Source organism: Biomphalaria glabrata, chromosome 10 (genome assembly GCF_947242115.1).
Source record: "Biomphalaria glabrata chromosome 10, xgBioGlab47.1, whole genome shotgun sequence".
NCBI lineage: Eukaryota > Metazoa > Mollusca > Gastropoda > Planorbidae > Biomphalaria > Biomphalaria glabrata.
The window spans coordinates 22,538,479-22,560,394 of record NC_074720.1 but is presented as its reverse complement, the minus strand read 5'-3'; the positions used below and the strand labels follow the sequence as shown (position 1 = coordinate 22,560,394).

General features: G+C 33.9%; 1 protein-coding gene across 6 annotated transcripts in view; it reads left to right on the top strand.

Moving 5' to 3' along the window:
• The first annotated feature begins 4,158 nt into the window (after nt 1-4,158).
• Nucleotides 4,159-21,916, top strand: part of LOC106054806 (uncharacterized) — a 33,640-nt gene continuing 15,882 nt past the window's right edge. For 3 of the 6 annotated variants that reach the window (XM_013210840.2, XM_013210841.2, XM_013210837.2), the window contains exons 1-9: nt 4,159-4,348; nt 12,311-13,200; nt 14,328-14,419; nt 14,617-14,797; nt 16,604-16,779; nt 16,989-17,177; nt 17,261-17,558; nt 17,664-17,890; nt 18,352-18,423. In XM_013210840.2, the coding sequence (XP_013066294.2) occupies nt 12,312-13,200; nt 14,328-14,419; nt 14,617-14,797; nt 16,604-16,779; nt 16,989-17,177; nt 17,261-17,558; nt 17,664-17,890; nt 18,352-18,423 (2,124 nt within the window). In that variant the 5' untranslated portion in view covers nt 4,159-4,348; nt 12,311. The other 3 variants (XM_056044806.1, XM_013210838.2, XM_056044807.1) reach the window with 3 other exon arrangements.

Sequence of the window (21,916 nt, the reverse complement as noted above, 5' to 3'; positions counted from 1 at the left end):
TGTAATTTGCTTTAGATTTTATATCGAAATGAGAAGTGTTAACGTCAAAATCATCTGTTGAGGGTTTTAAACTAAAAAATCTGTTTTTTTTTTTTTTTGTTTAAATTCAAAACCCCATTTAGCTACGGTAATAGAATTTAGTAATTGTAGTTTGCTTTAGAATAATATTAAAGATAGAGGTTTTCCACCTCAAAATGCATTGTAGAAGGATCTTAAACTTCAAACCATCTGAAGAGGTTATAAACTTTTTTTTTTTCTTACACTGCATTTATTAGCTTCGAATCCCGCTGGCGGGGGTTTAAACTCAAAACCCATTTGGCTACGCTCAAAGATTTTAGAGTGTGTAATTTCCTTTTTTTTTTATATTGAAGAGGTATTTTTTTAGCTTCAAACTTCACTGGATGGGAGTTTAAACTCAAAACACATTTGACAACACTCATAGAATTTTGAGTGTATAACTGCTTTGTTTTTAATATTAAAGAGGTATTTTTTACCTTCAAACATCGCTGAAGGGGGTTTAAACTCAAAACTGAGTCAAAACTAATTTAGCTAAGCATATAACATTTAAAGTGCATAATTTTCTTTTTTTTTTTCACATTGAAGAGGTATTTTTTAGCATTAAACCCTACTGAAAGAAGGGGAGGGGTGGGTAAACTCAAAACCCCCTGGTAGGGGGGGCTTTACACTCAAAAACCCCTTGGTTGTGAAGGGCAAATGATGGTTTAGTATTAAATCTCACCTAAAATAAACAAAATCGTAGCAAAAAATCCCCACCCCCACCCCGGCTATGCCCATGTATAATAATAATATATATATATATCAATGGCGTAGCCATGATTTTGTTTAGGGAGTCGGGTATGGGGGGTGGGGAAGCCACATATATGGGCCTAGGATTAAGGTTATGCCCTATATAATAGACTCATTAGTTAGTGGAGAGACAGGTAGACACCGGGCTTTCCAGATTTAAAAAGGGGGTCTGGGGGAGCGCTATGTGAACATTATTTCTGGAATTTAAAACAAAATGCAAATTCTGGGGTAACTACAGTGCATTATCCTGCTTCTCTTTTATACAAAATTGTTGGTTAAAAACGACTGGTAGAAAATAGTAACTATCGTTTTTTTTTTTTTTTTTAATTGGAGGTGGGAGGGGAAAAGAAAAAAAAACACATTTTGGCTATATGCTCATGAAATTTTGAACTTCTAGCTTTTATTTTCCTTTTGCTGGAAAGGGGGTGGGGGTTGACCTTAAACCCCATCTTGCATACCCTCATAATGAAATTTGGTCATTGTAGTTTGCTTTGGATTTTTTAACAAAAAGGGGACTTTTAATTAAGTCAAAACCATCTGTTAAAGTTTTATTTAAACTCAAAACCCTTTGGGGGATATAACTCGAAACCCCTATAGTTTACTTTAGTGTAATATTGAAGAGGGAGGTTTAGACATCAAAACCCACTGGAGTGGGGGGTTTTAACTCACAACCCTCTGTGGGGGGTTTTAAACTGAAAGCCCCTCTATCTGGCTACGTTCATAGAATTTGGTGATGTAAGTGGCTTTATTATTTTTATATTGAAGAGGGGGTTTTAACTTCAAAACCAGCTGGAATGGGTTTCAAAGTCAAAACCCTCTAGATGTTGTTTTTTTAACTCAAAATCCCTCTTGGCTACGCTCATAGAATCTGGTGACTTAATTGTTTGCTTTAGTTTTATATTGAAGAGGGGGTTTTTAACCTAAAAAAAAAACTTTTTTAAAACTCACCCCTCCCCCGCTCATGGAATTTGGTGACTGTCGTTTGCTTTATTTTTGTTTATTGAAGAGGTTGTTTTAACCTCAAAACCCAGAAGGGGAGGGTTAAACTCATCCCCCCCCCCCACACACACACCTTTGGCTCTGGTGGTGCAAGTGGTGGTTATAAAATTAAAATCCAACTTATAATAAGCAAAATTAAAGCAAAAATAAATTTAAAAAAACAAAGAATTCCGCGAGGGGGGGGGGTATTTCGGGGGGTGAGATCAAACCCCCCCCCCACCCCATGGCTACGCCCATGATATATATAGTAGACAGATATAATTGGATTCTCTTCTGAGAACTATAATAATAGATGCGCCCAGAGACGAATAATTCTCGCAGCATAACGTTACTTTGCAACATCACCAGGGCAGATGTAGGTCTCCGGTTTCTTTGGGAAACATTCCTGTTTACCCATTTTTTTTTTGTGCTGTTGCTCGCGCCTCTTTCAACCTTATTGATATGATCAAAGGAATGCATTGTAATTCAATACATATGGCAGTACCTCAGTTGCATGAAGGACATAAATGGTGATATGCCACCAGCTTTTTTTAAAAATTGTTAATCATCTTCTGGCTTACCAAAAGCAACATTTGGTTTAGGAAAAACGTTTTACACTCACACACACATACATACTAACAGAGATGTCTGCAAGCGAGACATGAGAGCCACAGGCATCAGCGAAAGTATGTGGGAAAACATAGCCAAAGACCGGAGTGCATGGAGACAGACTGTGCGTGCTGGGACAACCCTCGCTGAGAACAAAAGAATTGAAGCGGCCTTAATCAAGAGGGATAAAAAAAGAAAGCTGCCCTGTCCGCTAGCCCTGAATCAGAGGCATACACATGTATGAATTGTGGCAAAGTCTGCCGTTCTAGAATTGGCTTGATTAGCCACACCAGATTCTGCCCCGTCTCAAGATTAAACCAAAACCAGTGACTCATTTGGGCGCATCCATTGCCTTTCGAGACAAAAGGAGTTATATATATATATTATATATATATATATATATATATATATATATATATATATATATATATATATATATATATATATATATATATATATATATATAAAGACGTTACTTCAAAAAGATGAATACGTCCTACGCGTCATGCATGTTAACCAATGAATGACTTAAATTCTTCCAAGTGTACGGGAGTGTTTTAAAAACTTTTATCATTGGTGCCCCCCCCCCCTTCCCAAAAAAAAAAAACAAAAAAAAAAAACTTATTTGTTCGCGCTCTCTATATCGCCAGCTGGCGGTCTGTCCCCACAGTGGATCGGCGAGGGTATTAAGAGTGTAACGAACAGTAAAAGAAACATTAAAAGATAACATTAAGTTATTGACTGACAGCACCAATAATTTCATGCTTGGTATCATTCTGAAACCACGTACAGTTTTCATCGCTCACCCGGGGTGTGTCTGGGTTATCCGGACTGTCGATTGATCGACGCTGCTGATTTGACACTACAATAGTATTGCAAAATTATTTTTCCTGTTAGGTGTTTAACATTTATAGATCTTATAAATATTATAGAGAAAAAGATATAGGCCTATATATATCTTTAAAAAGTAAAAATTAAATTTAAAGTGTGGAAAGCATGAATACTACTATACTAGGAAGCCATGCAGTGATGATGCAGTCATTGTTCAGCCGTGGCTCGAATCTGCTATTCGAGGAAAAGTGTACTGTGTACCCCAATACACGAATGAAATTCAGAGGGCATATCTAGATCTTGACATTAACCCGGGCCTACTGATCTGCGATAAATGAATCGGGTTATTTTTCAAGATCTTTGCCGCAGGTCAAATTCGAACATTGACGGGCTAGTTCTACCGTGCCCATCTCCTGGAAACAGAATGCAAAAAACATTATGGGAGCAAGTTTGTTTTTTTCCCTTTAAAAGCCCCACTTCTTTTCACTGTGATATATATATTAATGTTCTTCACTGGTGAAAATTATAACGTTTGCGGTTATAATAGACTTGTTATAATTAAATTTGTCTACACAATTTTTAAATCTAATTTTCATTTTTAATATTTTATAATATAGATCTATAGATTTAGATCTTTCTGTTAGTCTTAACCAGATTTTTTTAAATGTACAGATCGAGACAAAAATTAATCTCAATATGATTTGTGGTAAGACGCTGTCAAGAATAAGTCTAAACCTATGTGTCGTGCATTAAAACATTACATAAGTCTAATCATTGTACATATATACAGAATAGCAGAATAGTGTTGTTCCTGAAATCCATATATTTTAACGACAATATGCTAGAAATACAAATTATGATTGGTCGACATACGTAATTAGTTAACTTCGATAGACCAATGAAATCCTCGCGAGTTGATCGACACGCCAATCGCCATACACAGCTGTGCTAGCGGCGATACGACTAAAGTACGGTGTGTCGCCATTGTGCTAGTTATAATTTCTAATATGTCGAATTCGTAAAGTGGATTTAGACAAGTTTCCTTGTTGATTTATGACATTTACACAGATATCAGAAAAGAAGGATTCCTAAACAACAAGCTTAACAATATCTGTTTGCTGTGGTATGTTGATTTCGCTGTCATGTTTACATGATTAGCACGGTTGCTTGCCGATTGAGCACACGCACTCTTTGAGTGTTGAGCCTGGAGCTTGGCGAGTGGCTTGTAGTGCGCAGCTAGACTTTACTTTAGCTGTAGAGAAGTAATTTTACAATTTTATTAACAATCGGCATTGCTAGCATATGGTGTCTTGGCTATCTATGATATTTTGCGATAAAAAGATAGTACATTTATGGTTTTTAAAAATTAATAGTAAATAAGGCTAGTAGAGTCTAGATAGATCTAGATCTAGAGATGTAGTTAAAATAATAATAAATATTTTTTAGCCTAGCATACCAACAAGGTTTGTTGTGTGTGGCAGTGACCCAGATCTTGTAAAACACACAAAGAGCTAGGGAAACATCCACCTTTCATTTTACCGTAAAGACGTTTAGGTGTTCAAGGTTAAATGTTAATATGAATATTTGTAAACATAAATCCAGAACTATTCTATATCCCATTATTCCCGTTTTCATCAGTGCATTTAAGAATATTGGAATAAATAGATCTAATAATTAGACTAGAATCTAGATCTAGATCTACCATAATTTATTTTATGATCTAGATCTAGGTTCTAGATCTAAATTATTTCTAAAAAAAAAATAGAAACATAAAGTGCATTGATTATGATTGATTGTAATTGTAATGAAATTAATCATGCAATATTATTATTATAGATCTACTTTATTTTAATGGGGCTACTAGAAAACTAATTATTATTATAGATCTAGATTTAGACTGCTACTGATTATTAATTTATTAGATTTTAGATCTATATTCTAGACTAAATCTTGAGACCTAGGTTTCTAACTAAATATCTTTTAGATCTATATTATATATATAGTCTATAGTTATTGAGGGGAAAACACTAGATTTCACTAGATCTAGAATAGAATCTATAAATCTACTTAAATCTCTAGATTGTAGTCTATAGATCTAATACATATGTTTATATTAACTATTAGATGACAAAATTAAATTTAAAAAAAATTCATAAATATCTAATTCTAGAGTATTTATATTATCTAGATTATTACATAAATGATTTACCAAATAGCATTAGTTGAGGAATAAAAGTCAGATTATTTGCAGACGATTGCATATTATAATAGAACGATAAAAACAACACAAAAGATAAAGAAATTTTACTAAAAGAATTAGATGAATTTAAAGAGATGGGAATCAAATTGGAGCATGTCTTTCCACCCAGAAAAACAAATTTGAGTTAAATTGTGTAACAAAAAAACTAAAACAAATAAATTCCACTTATCTTATTCATGGTAAACCAGTAACATAGACTAAAAATGCAAAATATCTAGGTGTTTATAATAAATGAAAAACTGTCATGGAATACTCATATTGATGAAATTATTTTAAAAGTCCAAGCATTAGGCCCTAGGGTTTATTAAAATAAATTTCTATAAAAATCAAATAAGAACATAAAACTGACATTTTATTTAACCTTGGTTTGGCCAATAATATGAATATGCATCCTCTGTTTAGGACCCCTCAACTCAAGAAAACATTATTAAACTGGAACAGACACAAAATAGAGCAGTGAGTTTCATAACAAACGAATATTCACATTTGAGTAGAGTAGCACCTTTAGTAACATCACTAAATTTAGAAAGCCTTCTTCTTCTTCTTCTAGCCAGCTTTATTGCTGCTGAGCTGTGAGCTCTTTTGCAGACTGTGCCAAGGAAAAAAGTGTGCTGCTTTCTGCAGTTGTTCAGCACTTCTGTACAGGGTGTTGGTTATGTTGGGCTGTAGTGGAAGTGGGTCTGCCTAAGGTGGATTAGGAAGGGGCATTCAGTAGAAAGCCTTCAGGAGAGAAGACTCAAAAGTAAAATCTAATAGCAATTATAAAAAAAAAATAATTAAAAATTAAATTACAATAATAACCACATAATGCCTAACAAAGGTGGTGGTCAAGAATTACTATATATGCTAGATCTAGATCATTCATCTAGAAATTAAAATCAAGATTTATCTGGCAGGGTTCGTTCGCGGTCTGGAATTTGAAAAAAAATAATTTTTAATCTGATGTCATTCAGGCGCTGTAACCGGTAAAACTCTAGGTGGCTAGATCTAGTTGGGCATAGAGGCTTCCACTAGGCCTACTAGATCTATTGAGACTATTGTTATAGGGGAAAACACGCACAATCACGACTTGTCTGTGAAATGCCAGCCAATTTCTAGACGGTATACTGTAGACTTAAATCAAATTTAGTAATAGATCTAGGCCTAGACTATCCTGGACTAGTTTATTATGACTGATGTTAGTCTATATTATCTAGATGGTTGATCAAATTTCAGTTAGGCTACCATAGGTCGGGAAGCTAGTTTTGGCCTAGATTTATTTATGCATGCGCGAAATTCCCCCACCCCCCTTAAATAAAGAAAACATATCTTGTCAATGACGTTAACATAGAATATAGATCTAGATCTTGAGTCTAAACTAAAAGACTAGACCACAAGAATGACTTAGATTACTAGGTCTACAACTAGATTTAGTCTTGATCTATGCACGATTTCCCCCCCCCCCCCCCCCTTTTCCCCCTTTTTTCCCCCTAATCTAGTTAATGTAGAACATAGATCTTAAATCTAAACTCAAAAAAACTAAAATGACTAAGATTATTAGGTTTACTACTAGATTTAGTCTTGATCTAAGTCTAGATTTAGATCTAGCATACTTAGCATATAGATCTATAATTATAATCTAGCATGGTTATGATATAGATTTAGATCTAGATATCAATATTTTCAATTTTTACCCTGTTAAAAAAACAAAAAACAAGACAATATTGACATAGGCATAGGCCTATTGTGAAGTAGACATAAGTAAGCCACTATTATAAATTAAATTTAAATTTCAATACAGTTACTCTAACTCTAGATCTTTATTTATCTCCTCCAATAGAATTAAATAAATATTAGAGGTAGGCCCTCTTACCTAGGCTAGTCTAAATAAGTCTTTATTTTTTAACTAGTATCTAATGTTTAAGCCACTAAAAATCTAAATAAAAATTATAAAACTATTGGACTTGTTATGAGGTTTAGAATAAGATTTTACAACTAAGTTAGGTCTATTAAACTATATAGGCCTACTATATATATATTAAATTGTCCCAAGTCTAAGTGCTACAAGATTTGTGACTTTTTTTCCCCTTGTTTTGTATGTTCCTTCATAATTGAAAATTATTATTACACCCTAGTCCAAACGTCCCACAGGACGGCAGGGGTTAGTTATGAGGTAGTTCTGGAGCTCTTCTCAGTCACGTGGGTGTGTTGTTTACATTAACTCATTGACTGCAGTGTTGTTGTTTTTTTTTTTAAATGCTACTTTTTTATAAAAAAAAAGAAAAAATCCAAACATGGCTAAAACAAAAATTTATTATTTAAGTACCAATGATGCTATAGTAACATATTTGGTATCAAAGTAAAGGTAAATGAATGGAGAATGTGAAAATGTAAACATCTTTCTATTTAAATATAAGATACAAATTATAATCTAAATAATATGACACTCAGAAAAAAAATGGATGCCAAATTTAGAACTTTTGAGACCTAAATTTAGATTTTGTTCTTTGCATTACTGTTGAAACAGCATATTTAGACTATTTTCAGCATTTTCAAAAAGAAATGCGATAAAACAGTCAATAAAAGATGATGAATCATTGATTATATTATTATTTTTACCTGTTTTTTTAGTCAGAAAAAACGTGAAAATTATTGCGCTTTTCATTACTACCAATAACAATAGATACCAGTACTAAATCTATCAACCAAATGCACTCAAATATTATGTACATTTGAATCAATGGGATATAGATCTAGATTTGTCTTCTTTTTATTTGCCTAGAACATCTTTCATTCTAATACTAGACCAGTGCAAGACATAGGCTAGCGAGAGATCAAAGCCTAAATCTCTAACTAGATGAAGGACAATAAATATCCTAATTCATTTTACCTAAGATTTAGACATCTAATAGATCATTATTACTGTTCCTTTGTGATAAGTTATGGATTTAGAATTGCTTTATATTTTACTTTTATTTAGTAGTAAACCTTTTGGAGTGCAACTTGAACCAGTATAGTGATGGTGATGATTTTTACCAAAAAAACAATACTAGATTGACTAGATCTAAAAAAAATTGCTAGAAAATATACCAAGAAAAGGCCCAGCATGTTGGATGAATATTGGATTTAGATCTGCCATTTCTGTTGTTTTCATTTATCTTAGGCTTAGATCTATAGGAATTTACAAAGGTGTAAGATAAAAGTATAGATCTAGTCAACCTTGATCTACATTCAAGACCTAGCCCTAGTCTAGTCTAAGGCTAAGGCCTAAGCATAAGGCAATACTAGATCTAAATCTAAATGCTAATAATGTCCAAGTCTGCTTCATCCTATGCTAAATCTTCATCAAGATCTTCATTATTATTACAATTCATAGAAGTATAAATAAAACAATAATAAAGCTTCTTCAGTAGTAAACATTGTGAGTGTGTCTTGGACAAGCATAGCCATGATGTTGTAGATTTTTACAGATAAAGAATACTAAAAAAAAAAGAAAATGGCGACAAAAATGCCCACAGTGGATGATTATTTGATGTAGATCTACCATTTCCTTTCTTTTTATTTATCATAAGCTTAGATCTAGAGATATATCTAGATCTAGAGTCCAAGTCTAGAGTTAAAAGCTTAGATCTAGTCAATCTCGATCTACAGACTACACTCTACACTAGTCTACACCTACCTAGCCTACTGACAATAATAGATTTAGATCTAAATACTAATAATATAGATATAAATGCGCTAAATTTAGACCTACCTGGATCTAATCTATATATCTATATCAAATTCGTCATTATTACTATTTATTTGTGATAAATTTTAGAATAATTATAAAGTTTCTTCAGTAGTAAACATTGTGGGTGTGTCTTGGACTAGCGTAGTCATGGCGACATTTTTTTTACATTGTAAAAAAAGTAATAAATAAATGTCTAAATAAAGCCAAAAGCTTCTAATTTCTATGTAAACAAAGGATGAAGAACTCTTTTATAAAGTAAAAATAGTTCCACTGTTGTTAGTTAAAAATTTTAATTTAAAAATGCAACGAAACAAAGGTAGGGTAAGAACGTCTATGGGATAGACGCTCCGCACTCATTGAGTTAATGACCTCATTGATTTCATTGTAATTTAAACATGAAAATAATCTAGATCTATACTCTTTAAGTAATAAAAAGTATGTTACAATAATTCACTAATTTTTATGATTATTTAGTAGGACTACTAGATCTAGGCTAGCACTAAATCTAGATCTACATCTTATCATAGGAAGATATTGCCATGTATAAGAACACAGTCACGTGACTTTTTATAAAGTAGGTCAGAGATTCGGAACTACCTCATTGGCATGGTTTGAACCCAAGACCATGAATACAGCAGTTCAGTGTAAGGAACTCCAGGATTATTCACAGCCCCCAAATGTAAGGGACTGGGGAAGAGTTCTTTACTACAGACATACAGCTGGATATTCTAGGGTATGATTCTCACATGCAGACCTTTACAGGTATAAATATTATAAAGTAGGAAGGAGTATAAAATTAGTATTTATTTACAGCTAACAGCAAGTTTCACATATATATATAATTGAATGAATAATCATCAATAACTAGAAATACTAAATGTGCCCAAATTAATACTACAGAGCACTCAGATTAGATTCATTTTAACATAGGCCATCAATGCCACACATAATATTACCCCCAAATAGTCCGTTCACACATATAGAAAGAATAATAATATAACCTCTCCTTACACTAGGCATAAAAACTGAGAACAATCACAAGCACCCTAGTCAGACCAAGTGAGCTCTCTAACTGCTAGACTGACCGCTAGAAACCTTATTGTCCCCCCTTGAAAATCCCGTGATAAAAACAATTCACAAACCAACTAATAAAATAAACAAACACACACACAATCTCACTTCTTACACACCCCCGCTCTTGACATTCAGTGTGCATACGGCATGCTCAGGTAGCCATCCACTTTACTGTTAGTGAGTCTGGAAAACATAAGATAAATGTCTGGAATTCATTTTCACAAAAGTTGTATGAACCATGTCTGGACTATATCTAATTTCAATGCATTTTCATATAAAGCTTACAAATTGGGCTTTTCTGGTCTGACACTTATATAATTTTTATGTTCAGCAACAAAGCCCATTTAGGAATTATAATAAGGTTTAGCAATTTCTTGAACTAATTTTACAAATGATTTTTTAAAATTTTACTAATGACTGTTTACATCACATTTCACCACAAATATATAGTTGTACTTAATGTGAAGTATATAACAAGTTATATTTGATTTTTTTTTTTTTTGGCACATCATAAAGTATCGACCTATTCCCTCACTTGATAATTTTCAAACAAAAAAAAAAGCATGTTCACAGATGAATGTGGTTCCAAATAATGTGAAAGTTTAGCAGCAAAGTTTTTTAAAGTGTGGATATACAGGCTGTGGCACCCATGAACTCCCGCGAAAGAACTGACTGGAACTTCTCTTTAAGGTCGTAATTTGCTAGGAGGTATGTTATCTGGAGCTGAATCAGCTTCTGCATTAAATGGTGAGCTGAGGGTATTGAAAGCTGGTTCTAAGTAGCCGACGTCTTAAAATTTTCTTTCAAATTACACATTCAAGGAATCCAAATAAGTCTTGTACTTTTGAACCATTTCGTTAGAAATAGTTCAACTTTCAGCTAAGGAAAATGATAAAGCCTAAATTCACTTGCTGGCCTCAAGAAATGGAATCGCTTTGAAAAGATCTAAGATGCACAAACATTTCATGTGTAAACACAAATGGTAATGTTTTCGATGATAAACATGAAGTTTGTCTTCCACTCTTCATTAAAAATATAAGTAACCAAGTCGCAGTCAATGTCCTTCAAAGAACCTAACAATTTTTTCCTTGAGATTCCATATTCTTCTAATGCTAGGCCAGCTGAAACTACTGTGTTACTGAACATTGGAATGTTTTGTTTCCAAATTTTCAAGTACTTTTCGGAACTGCCAGTCAGGGCCGGTCTTAGCTAATTTGAGGCCCAAGGCAAAGTGAATTTTGTGGCCCCAAATAAAATAGAAAAATATAAATTAACAGCAAAGAAGCTAAAATTATGCAGCTTATAAAACTTCTTGTGTACTTCAACAATAATAGTGAGGACATGTTTTGCTTTTTCTTCTCTAATTTAATTGTGTGGGGCTCTCAACAGTCATGGGCCCTAAACAACTGCATAGTTTACCTATGCTTAATGCTGGCTCTATGCCTTTTTTAATGAAAATGTTTATTGTGTGAAATCAAATGTTGGGTATTCAATGCAGATTTGTGTACTTTCCCGTAATGGTTTATGGTTGTATTATTGATCTTAATTTTATTAGAAAGCATGTTTTCTCAGTCAAAGCACTGTCTCCATCAGTTGTTACCCTTGCCATCTTGTACAAGCCAAAATAACACTTGCCACGCAGTTCTTTATAGATACTGGCCTGGGCTTGTGTCTTTGACTGAATGTTTTGAAATATTGCCATTTAAAATAATCTTCGTTTACATTGAACTTTTTAGAATGACATTAAGAGACAATGTTTCTTTAGTCTCTTCATTATAAGTGATAAGAAAAGAATAAAAAGTTTCAATAATTTCTATAGATATTTACAAATATTTATTTTTTTATATATTTTCATTTTTATATGTGTAATCTTGATTTCTTTAGGTGTCCACATGGGCCGAAGTGTTTTATGTGGCCCGCGTTCCGTAATTTGCCCACCCCTGATGTAATACATACTCCTTTCTATAAATTGCTTTATCTAAATATATATATTATATGCCAGTTCTATAGAATTTCTCTTCTATTTTCATTTATTGCAGCATGAAAAAAAAACTCAACACTGACCTTGTGATTGGCAAAAGTGATGGACAACCCAGTGTACTTCCTTCCTTCTCAGCCAGCTGGTGCTACAGCTCTGCATCTAGAACACTGGCTGACACTCTGAAGTATACAAATACAAGTGCTGCCTTGTATGACAACATGTCCTCAGACAGAGTGCAATCTGAAGCTGAAAGAAGTCATTTGGAAAGCAGTTCTTCTGCCTCAAATGATGAAGATTCCTCTACGGCTAATACTACTGGCTTAGATAACAATCACATGCAAGAGGACAACGGTGGTGAGCCTGTGGATGAGGCTAACAATGTATCATCACCTGCTCGCACGCCACAGTCACTTCCCTTAAATATAAACCCAAACATTGCTATGAGTGAAGACAGCAATGTGGATGTGGAATCTGAAGACCAAGGCATGCCAGAAAGTGACATGAAATCAAGAGAGATGGTTTCCAATGAAAAAATGAGCAGTGATGGTAACAACTCCATGAGCCACGTTCAAGAAGTTGCAGCTATGTCTGATGCCCATTATATAGAAAAACAAGTTGTTGAGTCATTTCTAAGTGGCAGTTCTAATGATCTTTCTCATTCTAGAGGATATTATGATAGAAGTCAGGGCTTAGACAAGCGCCCCTCTACCAATGGAAATAACAACTATGAGAAAGCACTGATGACTACTTCCAGTAGTGTTACTGCTTCCAATAACTCAATAAATAGTAAATCTGCAAAGTCTTTGGATGCCATTCTATTAACAATTGCTAGTGTGGCGGCTGGTGAAGGTGAGCCATCGGAATATTTGACTCGTCACCCTGAGAAAGCCAGAGAAGAGCGCTCCCCATATCAACCAACTCCAAATTTAAGTCACTTGAATAGAAACAGTGAGTTATTTATATCTTGCTAATTAAATTTTCTAAATCTTAAAATTCTAATGTTTACATAAACATTTTCTGATTATGCAATAACAATATTGGTAATAGATTTTATCGTTGAAGACTTTAATAAATAAATACAGACAATCAAAAAAACTAATTAAATCTAATGTAAAACCTATAAGTGGTCAAGTATTTTCTCAAACTTAATCAGAACGGTATTTTTCATTAAATAATAAAATAGCATAATTTTTTATTTTTACCTTACCTATTCCTTAGTCTGTTGGACCATAGGGGTGCCATGCAAGATCTGTTGACTGTCTTTCTTCATTCCTCAGATGTCTTTTTGTCTTAGATAGAACCTCTTTCAATGGCAGTCCTGTCCATTCTTTTATGTTGTCTTCCTATCGCTTTCTCTATCTGCCTCTTCTTCTTTTTCCTGGTACTGTTCCCTGAAGGAAGGTCTTTGCAAGCCCAGAAGACCTTGTAATATGGCCATAGATTTTTAGCTTGCGTTTTTTTTCAATAGTTAGCAGATCTTCATGGGGTCCAGTCGCTCTAATCTCTTGGTTTGTGATACCTAGGATCCTTCTTTAGCATCTCAATTCCATTGCTAGGATCCTCCTCTCTAGCTCTGCAGTCAGCCTCCAAGACCCGCAAGCATATGTGAGAATGTGGCCATGACCAGGCAACGCATCAGTCTGATTTTGGTTTTGAGGGCCATGCCTTTGTCTTTCTGTATTATTTAATTTTTGAAAGTGCTGCTGTGGACTGTGCAATTCTGGTTAGTTGTTCAGGTTTCATTCCCTCATCAGAGACCATAGCGAGGTATTTTAAACTACTGACACTAGTAATCTTTTTACCCTGTTGGCTATTGGTCATAATTTGTTTTGTTTTTTTACAGAAACACTAAAAAAAACACAACTGTATCACCCTAATGATACACATAACAAAGAATTTTAATAAACAAAACTAAATAAAAACCTCAATAATAATGTATTAATATAGCTTAATTTTAAAATCTCATAGTTGAAGTAAATTAAATTTTCTGGTTGTGTTAATTTATCATGGCTCTAAAACATTTATCTTAACTCAGTAAATGCAAGTTGTTGTTTTTTTTTTAATTTATTTTTCAGAAAAAAGATCAGATAAGAACATGTCTGCCAGTGCTCGTCTGCCAGTGATAAGTTCTCTTCTGGCACCATCTAACTCAGGCTCACATAACTCTGTAAGTTCATATTGCGATTGCTTTCTGTTCAGTTTAATTTCATCTTGATTTACCATTTAATGAAAAGTAATTAATTATTTAGAATTGTTATAAATCTTGTTCAGTGAATTCAATTTAAACATTTTCTAACAAATCTTGAAAAGACTGCATACACTAGTGAGATGTAAAATGTAATATATCATCCTTTTCTTATTCAGCTTCCTGGTATACAGCATATTGCATCATCAGGTCGAACCAGTAGCTCCCCCACCACTGTGTTGCCATCAGTAGCACACTTCTTAGGACCTGCCAAGTCGCCTCCTTTAGGCTACACAACACACCACACTAGTAGTGACATATATGGAGCCAGTTTATCTTCTGCTGGGAATGATACACCTGGTAATGAAATACTTTCATTATTTGTAATGAGTGTGAGTCTCTATGTAATATAGAGAAACACATGGATGCAAGATTGCCAGCTGTAGCTGGCAAAATCAAAGTTAAAAAACAAAAAGCTTGCCGGCAAACGCCAGTCCAACTGATTGTCAGCTTGCTGTCTGACTTTTTAAATATATTTTCACTTGCAATAACGTGTTGGTCTACTAGACTTAAAGTCGAATTTAAAAGAAATATCAGAAGTTAAATTTCTTTCATTATGGTGCTTGCTCTTATTCCCATATTTTTACTTTGTCCAAAATGTAAACAAAAGTGACAAATCTGTAAGGCTAAGGCCTAAGTAATAAGGTTGATCTGCCTGCATGCAATATTCAGTTGACTATGGAACTTTTGTTGTAACTCCGTTCCCGAGCCACACTGATGGTGAGCATCAGAGCGTCATTCAACACAAGTAGTAGAAGACTTGTTTAGACAGGAAGAAGGACTGGTGTGGATCCGGCTTAAGTGATGGAAGTCTAGGCTGTCTTGACACGAGAGAACGTCCTTTGTGCTATCCATGAACTGTGTTGAGGACCTGGGGCGGCACTGGGAAGTGTGTCGGTGGTCTGTATTGATAGTTAGGTAGCAAAGGACTGGTGTCACTTGAGATAGGACATTCTGGGACTTGATAGCTGAAGTCCATGCCTGTTTGTACTGTAAATAAATACAGTTTATTGTTACCACCTGCCTTTCATTGAGTGCCTACCTTAGAGTTACAATATCTAGATCTAGTCTAGATATCTAGATCTACATTTTAAAATGATTTTGAAAGTATTTCTATTAGAATCTACCAGGAGTGGTAGGGGCCGAGCAGAGGCTGCGTAGATCTAGATCTAATTAAAAACTAAACAAGAAAATATTTTAAAATACTTTTAAACAAAGCTTATATTAATCGTACTTATGTCAATTAGTTTGGATCAGTCGTGTAATTGCTTGTAATAGATCTAGACTAACAATAAAAAAGCATTTATAGAAATAAAAAAAATGCAGGGGAATGACCTGAATTTGAGCTCATGACTCAAGCCTTCTAAGGCTTCTCAAGCCAATTTGGTAACCACTCTGCTAGTAAAGCGCTTATGAACATGGAAGATTGTATAGTTATCTATGGTTTCAGTCTCATCCTATTTTTCATCTATGTGTTCACTAAGACTCAGACGACAATGTTGCATCCATGGAAACAGGCTTAGAATGAAATAATGAAATAAAAAAAAATTCCTATTTAAATTACACCAACCACATTTCTCTTTTAACATCCCCTGTCTTTTTATCTCATGTATAACTGCAACACCTCACATCATTGTTTCTTATCTGGGAGTAAACTTTTTTCTTCTCAGAATAGTGCAAATAAACTTCTCTGTGAATTATTTTCATTCCTCTCATCTCTTTCTGGCACTATGTCTTGCTTATCTGTACTAAACAGTTTTAGTAGGACATGAGTGTATCCTATATAGCTTTTAATCCCTAGTAAAGTTTAGAAACCTATTAATATGGATCATGACATTTCTTTTCTTTTACTACATTATCTTTTTATAACTTGGACTGTGCATGTGTGTAATATTTCTTTATAATTGTTATGTGCGCATGCTAGTGTAAATGTGGAACGATGTGAATGCATGTTGAAAGGGGGAACCAAAAATGGAGGAATAGAAACTAGATAGTGGTTTGAGTGTTCATGAAGATTAAATTAATCTATGACGTTGAAGTTTTGTGTTGTATTATTAAAAGAGTCTCTTCACATAACAAAACGTAACAATAATACTTATCTCTTAGTCCACCAAAGTGGACATTACCAAGTATCCAGTAGCGGTCATTCTACACCAAACATACAAGTCCAATCAAAATCCAAGAATAATCGCAAGCCAGTGACTCCTGCTGGATTACGTTTAAGCATGGCTGCCTCAGAAGAACTTCCTGATCCTTTGCCTTTACCTCAGTACTCTGAAAAGGTATCTCTAATTAACATAATGCACCCTTACTTATCTTGTTGAACACAATACGTTGTATGGTTTTTGTAATTTCAATTCCATTGAATTCATTGGCTAAAGATTTGTCTTAATATTTTTTTTAGAATTACACACACTTCAAATATACATGCATTTCAACAAAAAAAAAAATCAGTAATCTGTAAGTTTGATGTCATTATTTTGTGAATCAGGTTTTGAGAGCTAAACAGCTAGGGACTGTAGCTTTTGACAGACCAACTGTTTTACGAGAAACTGTGCAATTTTTTCTACAATTTAAACATTACTGGAGCAGCCATGATTATGACAGAATCTCCAACTTGGTTATTGAACTGTTTCCAGAATTCAAAGACACCAGCGATACACCAGGAGTGCCGGCTAATGTATGTATATATATTGATTGTTTAGTAGCTATTTGTTTCAGAGGGCTTTTGCTTTGTAAATAAATCACTTTTGTTCATTACAGAAACGAATAAGGACTGACTTGTCAATGTATGCCAGAAATTTTAGGAGACGTGAAGTGTCTCAGCGTAAGAAAGAAGGTTCCAGTAGCATGGCTCATTTAGATCAGAAGCAGGATACACCAGTCTCATCTCATTCAGATACTACCAACAAGACCTATGTACATTCAACGTCTCCTACAGCTTCTAGCAGTAACAGTGGGGCCAACAATAACCCATCTGATTTTTGTAATGAATTGCTGACAGCGGCCAGCATAATTGAAAGTCAAAATACAACTGCTGGATCATCTAGAAATTGTGAATGTAAGTTTATGGTTAAATCAGCTTTAATAAATATTAACAGAACTGTAAATGTTGTTAGCATTTTGTATAAACTGTTAGTTGACTTGTATTACTTGTTTTATACAGTTGCTACTCCAGTTTCTCAGAGCCAGCATAAGATAAAAGTGGGGGATTCACATGTGATCCACAAACAGGAAGCTATTGAAGAGGAAGAAGGAAACACTGTTGTGACCAGTAATCATCACCAACAACAAGAGGAACCAATGGATGATGAGGAGGATGACACGCCAATTCATTTTGTTTATGATAAAGATTCCATGGTTACATCTCGAGATGCTAGCAATGCTTGGCAGGTGTTAACAATATTACATTCTATTCTTAATGGTTCAGATTGCAGTGTTTTAACAATGCTATATTATATGGTACCTCAATATCTCATTCTTGTCACTATATACACTAACTAAAATAAGATGGTAGCCATTTTGTTTTGTTTTAATAGGTGTAATAAGCCTAAGGGGAAATAGCTTTATTGATTGATTTTCTTAAAGAATTCAAATGTGTAGATTTACAAATTACATGCACTAGAAGATTTATTTTCAAAAGACAGTCTATATTAATATTTTAATTAATTACTTCTATTTTTTTTAAAGCTTCAGATTTTTTTTCCTAAAATACATAGCAGCCCAAATTTCTTTTGCATTGAACAAGAAAAGATCATAGTTAAGCAGTTGCCTAAGAAATAATCCTTTTTCTAGTTTTTGTGAAGGCTGATTGATTTTAGTGAATGGTCATGCAATGTTTGTGATTTATTTAGATGTATTCAGACCAAATGGCCCAAGCCCTGGCAGCAGAGAGCTCAAGGTTGGATTATGGTTTAACCCCTGATGTAAGTAATTGCTTTGTTGGAAGATATTGTTGAGTTTGGTTTTTCTGACATTTTCTTGGTTAAAAAAAAATTTGTTTTAATTTTTTTTTTTTTTTTTTGGTTAAATTTCACTTGTATGTAGACAAATATAACCAATGATATTTTAAACACTTTTTGAGTCTTACCAGAAGAGAACCTATTAGTGTGTAGTTGTCTAATAGACGTAGATCATCAGTTTACAATCAGTTATATCAAAATAGCTGTTATTTTATTTACTGTTTATTTTATTTATGTGCAAAATCTTGATGAGCATCACTAGTGCCTAAATTATTGAACTAAAAAAAATGTGTTGTCTTTGGCTTCTCTGCACACCTTTTTTTTTTTTTGCTTGCCAAGACCTTCCTACACTTTTATAACCCATGCATTTACATCTCTGTATTGCTGGTATGCTTAACTCATTGGCTGTGGTGCATCTCTCCTAAAGACGATCTGTCTACCCCAAAACACTCGGGCGTCTCTAGGATTAACCTTTTTACCCTACTTTTGTTTTGTTGCATTTATAACTCAAACTTTTAAACTAATAACAATTTAACTTTTTTTTTTCTTTTTTAAACGATTCTTCATCCTATGTTTCCATAGAAATCACAAACTTCTGGCCTTATTTAGACTGATTTTATTTTTAGGATTGTTGATCTGTAAAAAAAAAAAATTAACCATGACAACATTAGTCTTAGACACACCCCATATATATGTTTACTACTGAAGAAACTTTATAATTATTCTATACTATTCGACCGGCGGCGTAGCATATGCAGCTATTTTGCAGGGTCAGCCTTAGGCCACTGCAACCTATGCGACCGCATTGGGCCCTGCACTTTCATACGACCCACGCTAATTCTAGGTGTATAAATTATAAAATTTAACCATTTTATAACTTATAACAGATTTCAAGCAGGCTCCTTCCATTTTACCAGGAGCTCCTGGAAATATCTGGAAATTATTAAAATCTTTTGAAAACTCATACAAATCTCCTGAAATATATAGACAAAAATTGTCATTTTGGGGTGTCATTCAATATGGAAAACGTTAATCCTATGCACGATAAATATATGGCATTTTGCTATACCCATAATTGTGGAATCTAGGGCTTCTCGCGCCTCAAACTAATGAAGAATTACTTGAGGTCAATAATTCTTGTAGATAGATTGAAACATTTGGTAATTCTTGCTATTGAGCGTGATCTATGTTCGAAACAGAATTCTTATGATGTACTGTATGACTTCACAACACGCAAGGCTCGTGTAATAATTTTTTGCGTAGTAAAGAAGGAATAAAATGCAAAGACGAATATATTTTCTAATACAAACTCTTCATTTTCACTTTTATCTGTATCCCTTCCCAAACTGGGCCACATGAAATACTTTTCGCATTGGGCCCATAATGGTCAAGTCCGGCCCTGCTATTTAGTGACAGGTGAATACAGAATAGAGTACTTGTTCTCTTTCCATGACTTCTTGGTCACAATGGTTAAGTCTGGCCCTGCTATTTAGTGACGGGTGAATACTACTTGTTCTCCCCCCCCCCCCCCTTCTTTTTTTTTGCCTCTATAATTACGTGGGGTAACTCTAGTCCATCCGACTTGCAGAAATAAGAGTGATCTTTCCATCACTTGGTGTCCAAACTCTTGAGCCATGAAGAGAATTTTATATATAGATAACAGATTTCCCCCATTTGCCTGATTTACCAGGAGCTCCTGAAAATCTCCTGAAATTGCTAAATATATGAAAAATCATGGAAATCTCCGGAAATTATTAAAAATCTTTTGAAAACTCATACAAATCTCATGAAATATATAGACAAAAATTGTCATTATGGGGTGTCATTCAATATGGAAAACGCCAATCCTACGCGCAATAAATAAAAACGGCATTATGCATTACCAGTAATTGTGCTAAGTTAAATTTATATTCTAATACAAACTCTTAAATTTCACTTATTAACCGTATCCCTACCCAAACTTGGCCACATGAAATCGCATAGGGCCCCACAACAGTTGATTCCGGCCCTGCTATTTAGTGATGGGTGAATACTACTTGTTCTCCCCCCCCCCCTCTTTTCTTTTTTTTTTCGTATGGTAACTCTAGTCCAACTTGCAGAAATAAAAGAGTGATCTTTCCTTTACTTACTTCTTGTCCAAACTCTTGAGCCATGAAGAGAATTATATATTATATAGAGATTAAATAATTTATCACATAATGAAGATTTTGATCTGTAATAGATTAGAAGATCCAGGCAGGTCTAGATTTAATGTAGGATGATGCAGATTTGTATATCTATTAGTATTTAGATCTAGATCTTTTATTGTCATATGGCTAGAGGTGAGTGTAGATTGAAATTGACAATACTAAAACAATTATAGCAGTAGATACCCACAACCCACTACTGAAGAAACTTTATAATTATTATATAATTTATCACAAATAAATAGATAATGAAGATTTTGATCTAGATTAGATCCAGTAGGTCTAGATTTAGTGTAGGATGAAGCAGACTTAGATATTATTGGTATTTAGATATAGATCTAGTATTGTCCTTAAGCTATGCAAAGAATGTATTATATTAAAATTGACTAGATCTATGCTTTTTACATCTAGATAGATCTCTAGATCTAATACTAAGAGAATTTCTAGCAATTAATTTTAGTATTGTTTATCTGTGAAATCATTGCCATGGCTATACTGGTTCAAGTTGCATGCTAACTTGTAAATAGTCCAATAATAATATATAAAACTATTCTAGATCCATAATTTATCACCAATGAATTGGTAATAAATTAAAATCTAGGTCTAGATCATGGGTAAAATGAATTAGAATTGGTATTGTCCTTCTGCTAGTTCAAGATCTACACTTATATATCTCTTCTTAGCCTATGTCTGGCTCGGTCTGGTATCAGAATTATAGCTCTTAGGCAAATAAAAAAGAAGTGAAATCCCATTAATTCAATTGTATATATAATATTTGGTGACTGGTCACTTCATCCCCGGTCCTTTCATCCCCGGTCACTTCATCCCCGGTCACTTCATCCCCCGGTCACTTCATTCCCCTGTCATTTCATCCCCTGGTCACTTCATCCCCCGGTCACTTCATCCCCTGATATTTTCATCATCTGATAATTTTATCTAACAAATTGTAATTTTAAAAAGCATTAAATGAGCAATATTTAATGTATTCCTTTTTTATTTTAATGACAGAGAGAGAGAGAGAGAGAGAGTCACACCCTAAATATACATGCAAGATTATTTCCAATAAGCACTCAAACAATTAATTTTAAGGCTATAAGAACCTTATCATGACGGGTATGTTCACATAACTAGAGGCCCCCCACCAGTTTCGATATCTAAAGTGAATATCAATAAACAAAATACATACTTACATATACATGTAGAAATGAAATATCGATAGAAATAAAGAACAATAACACAATTTGTAACTTTAATGTTTAAAAGGAAGTCCG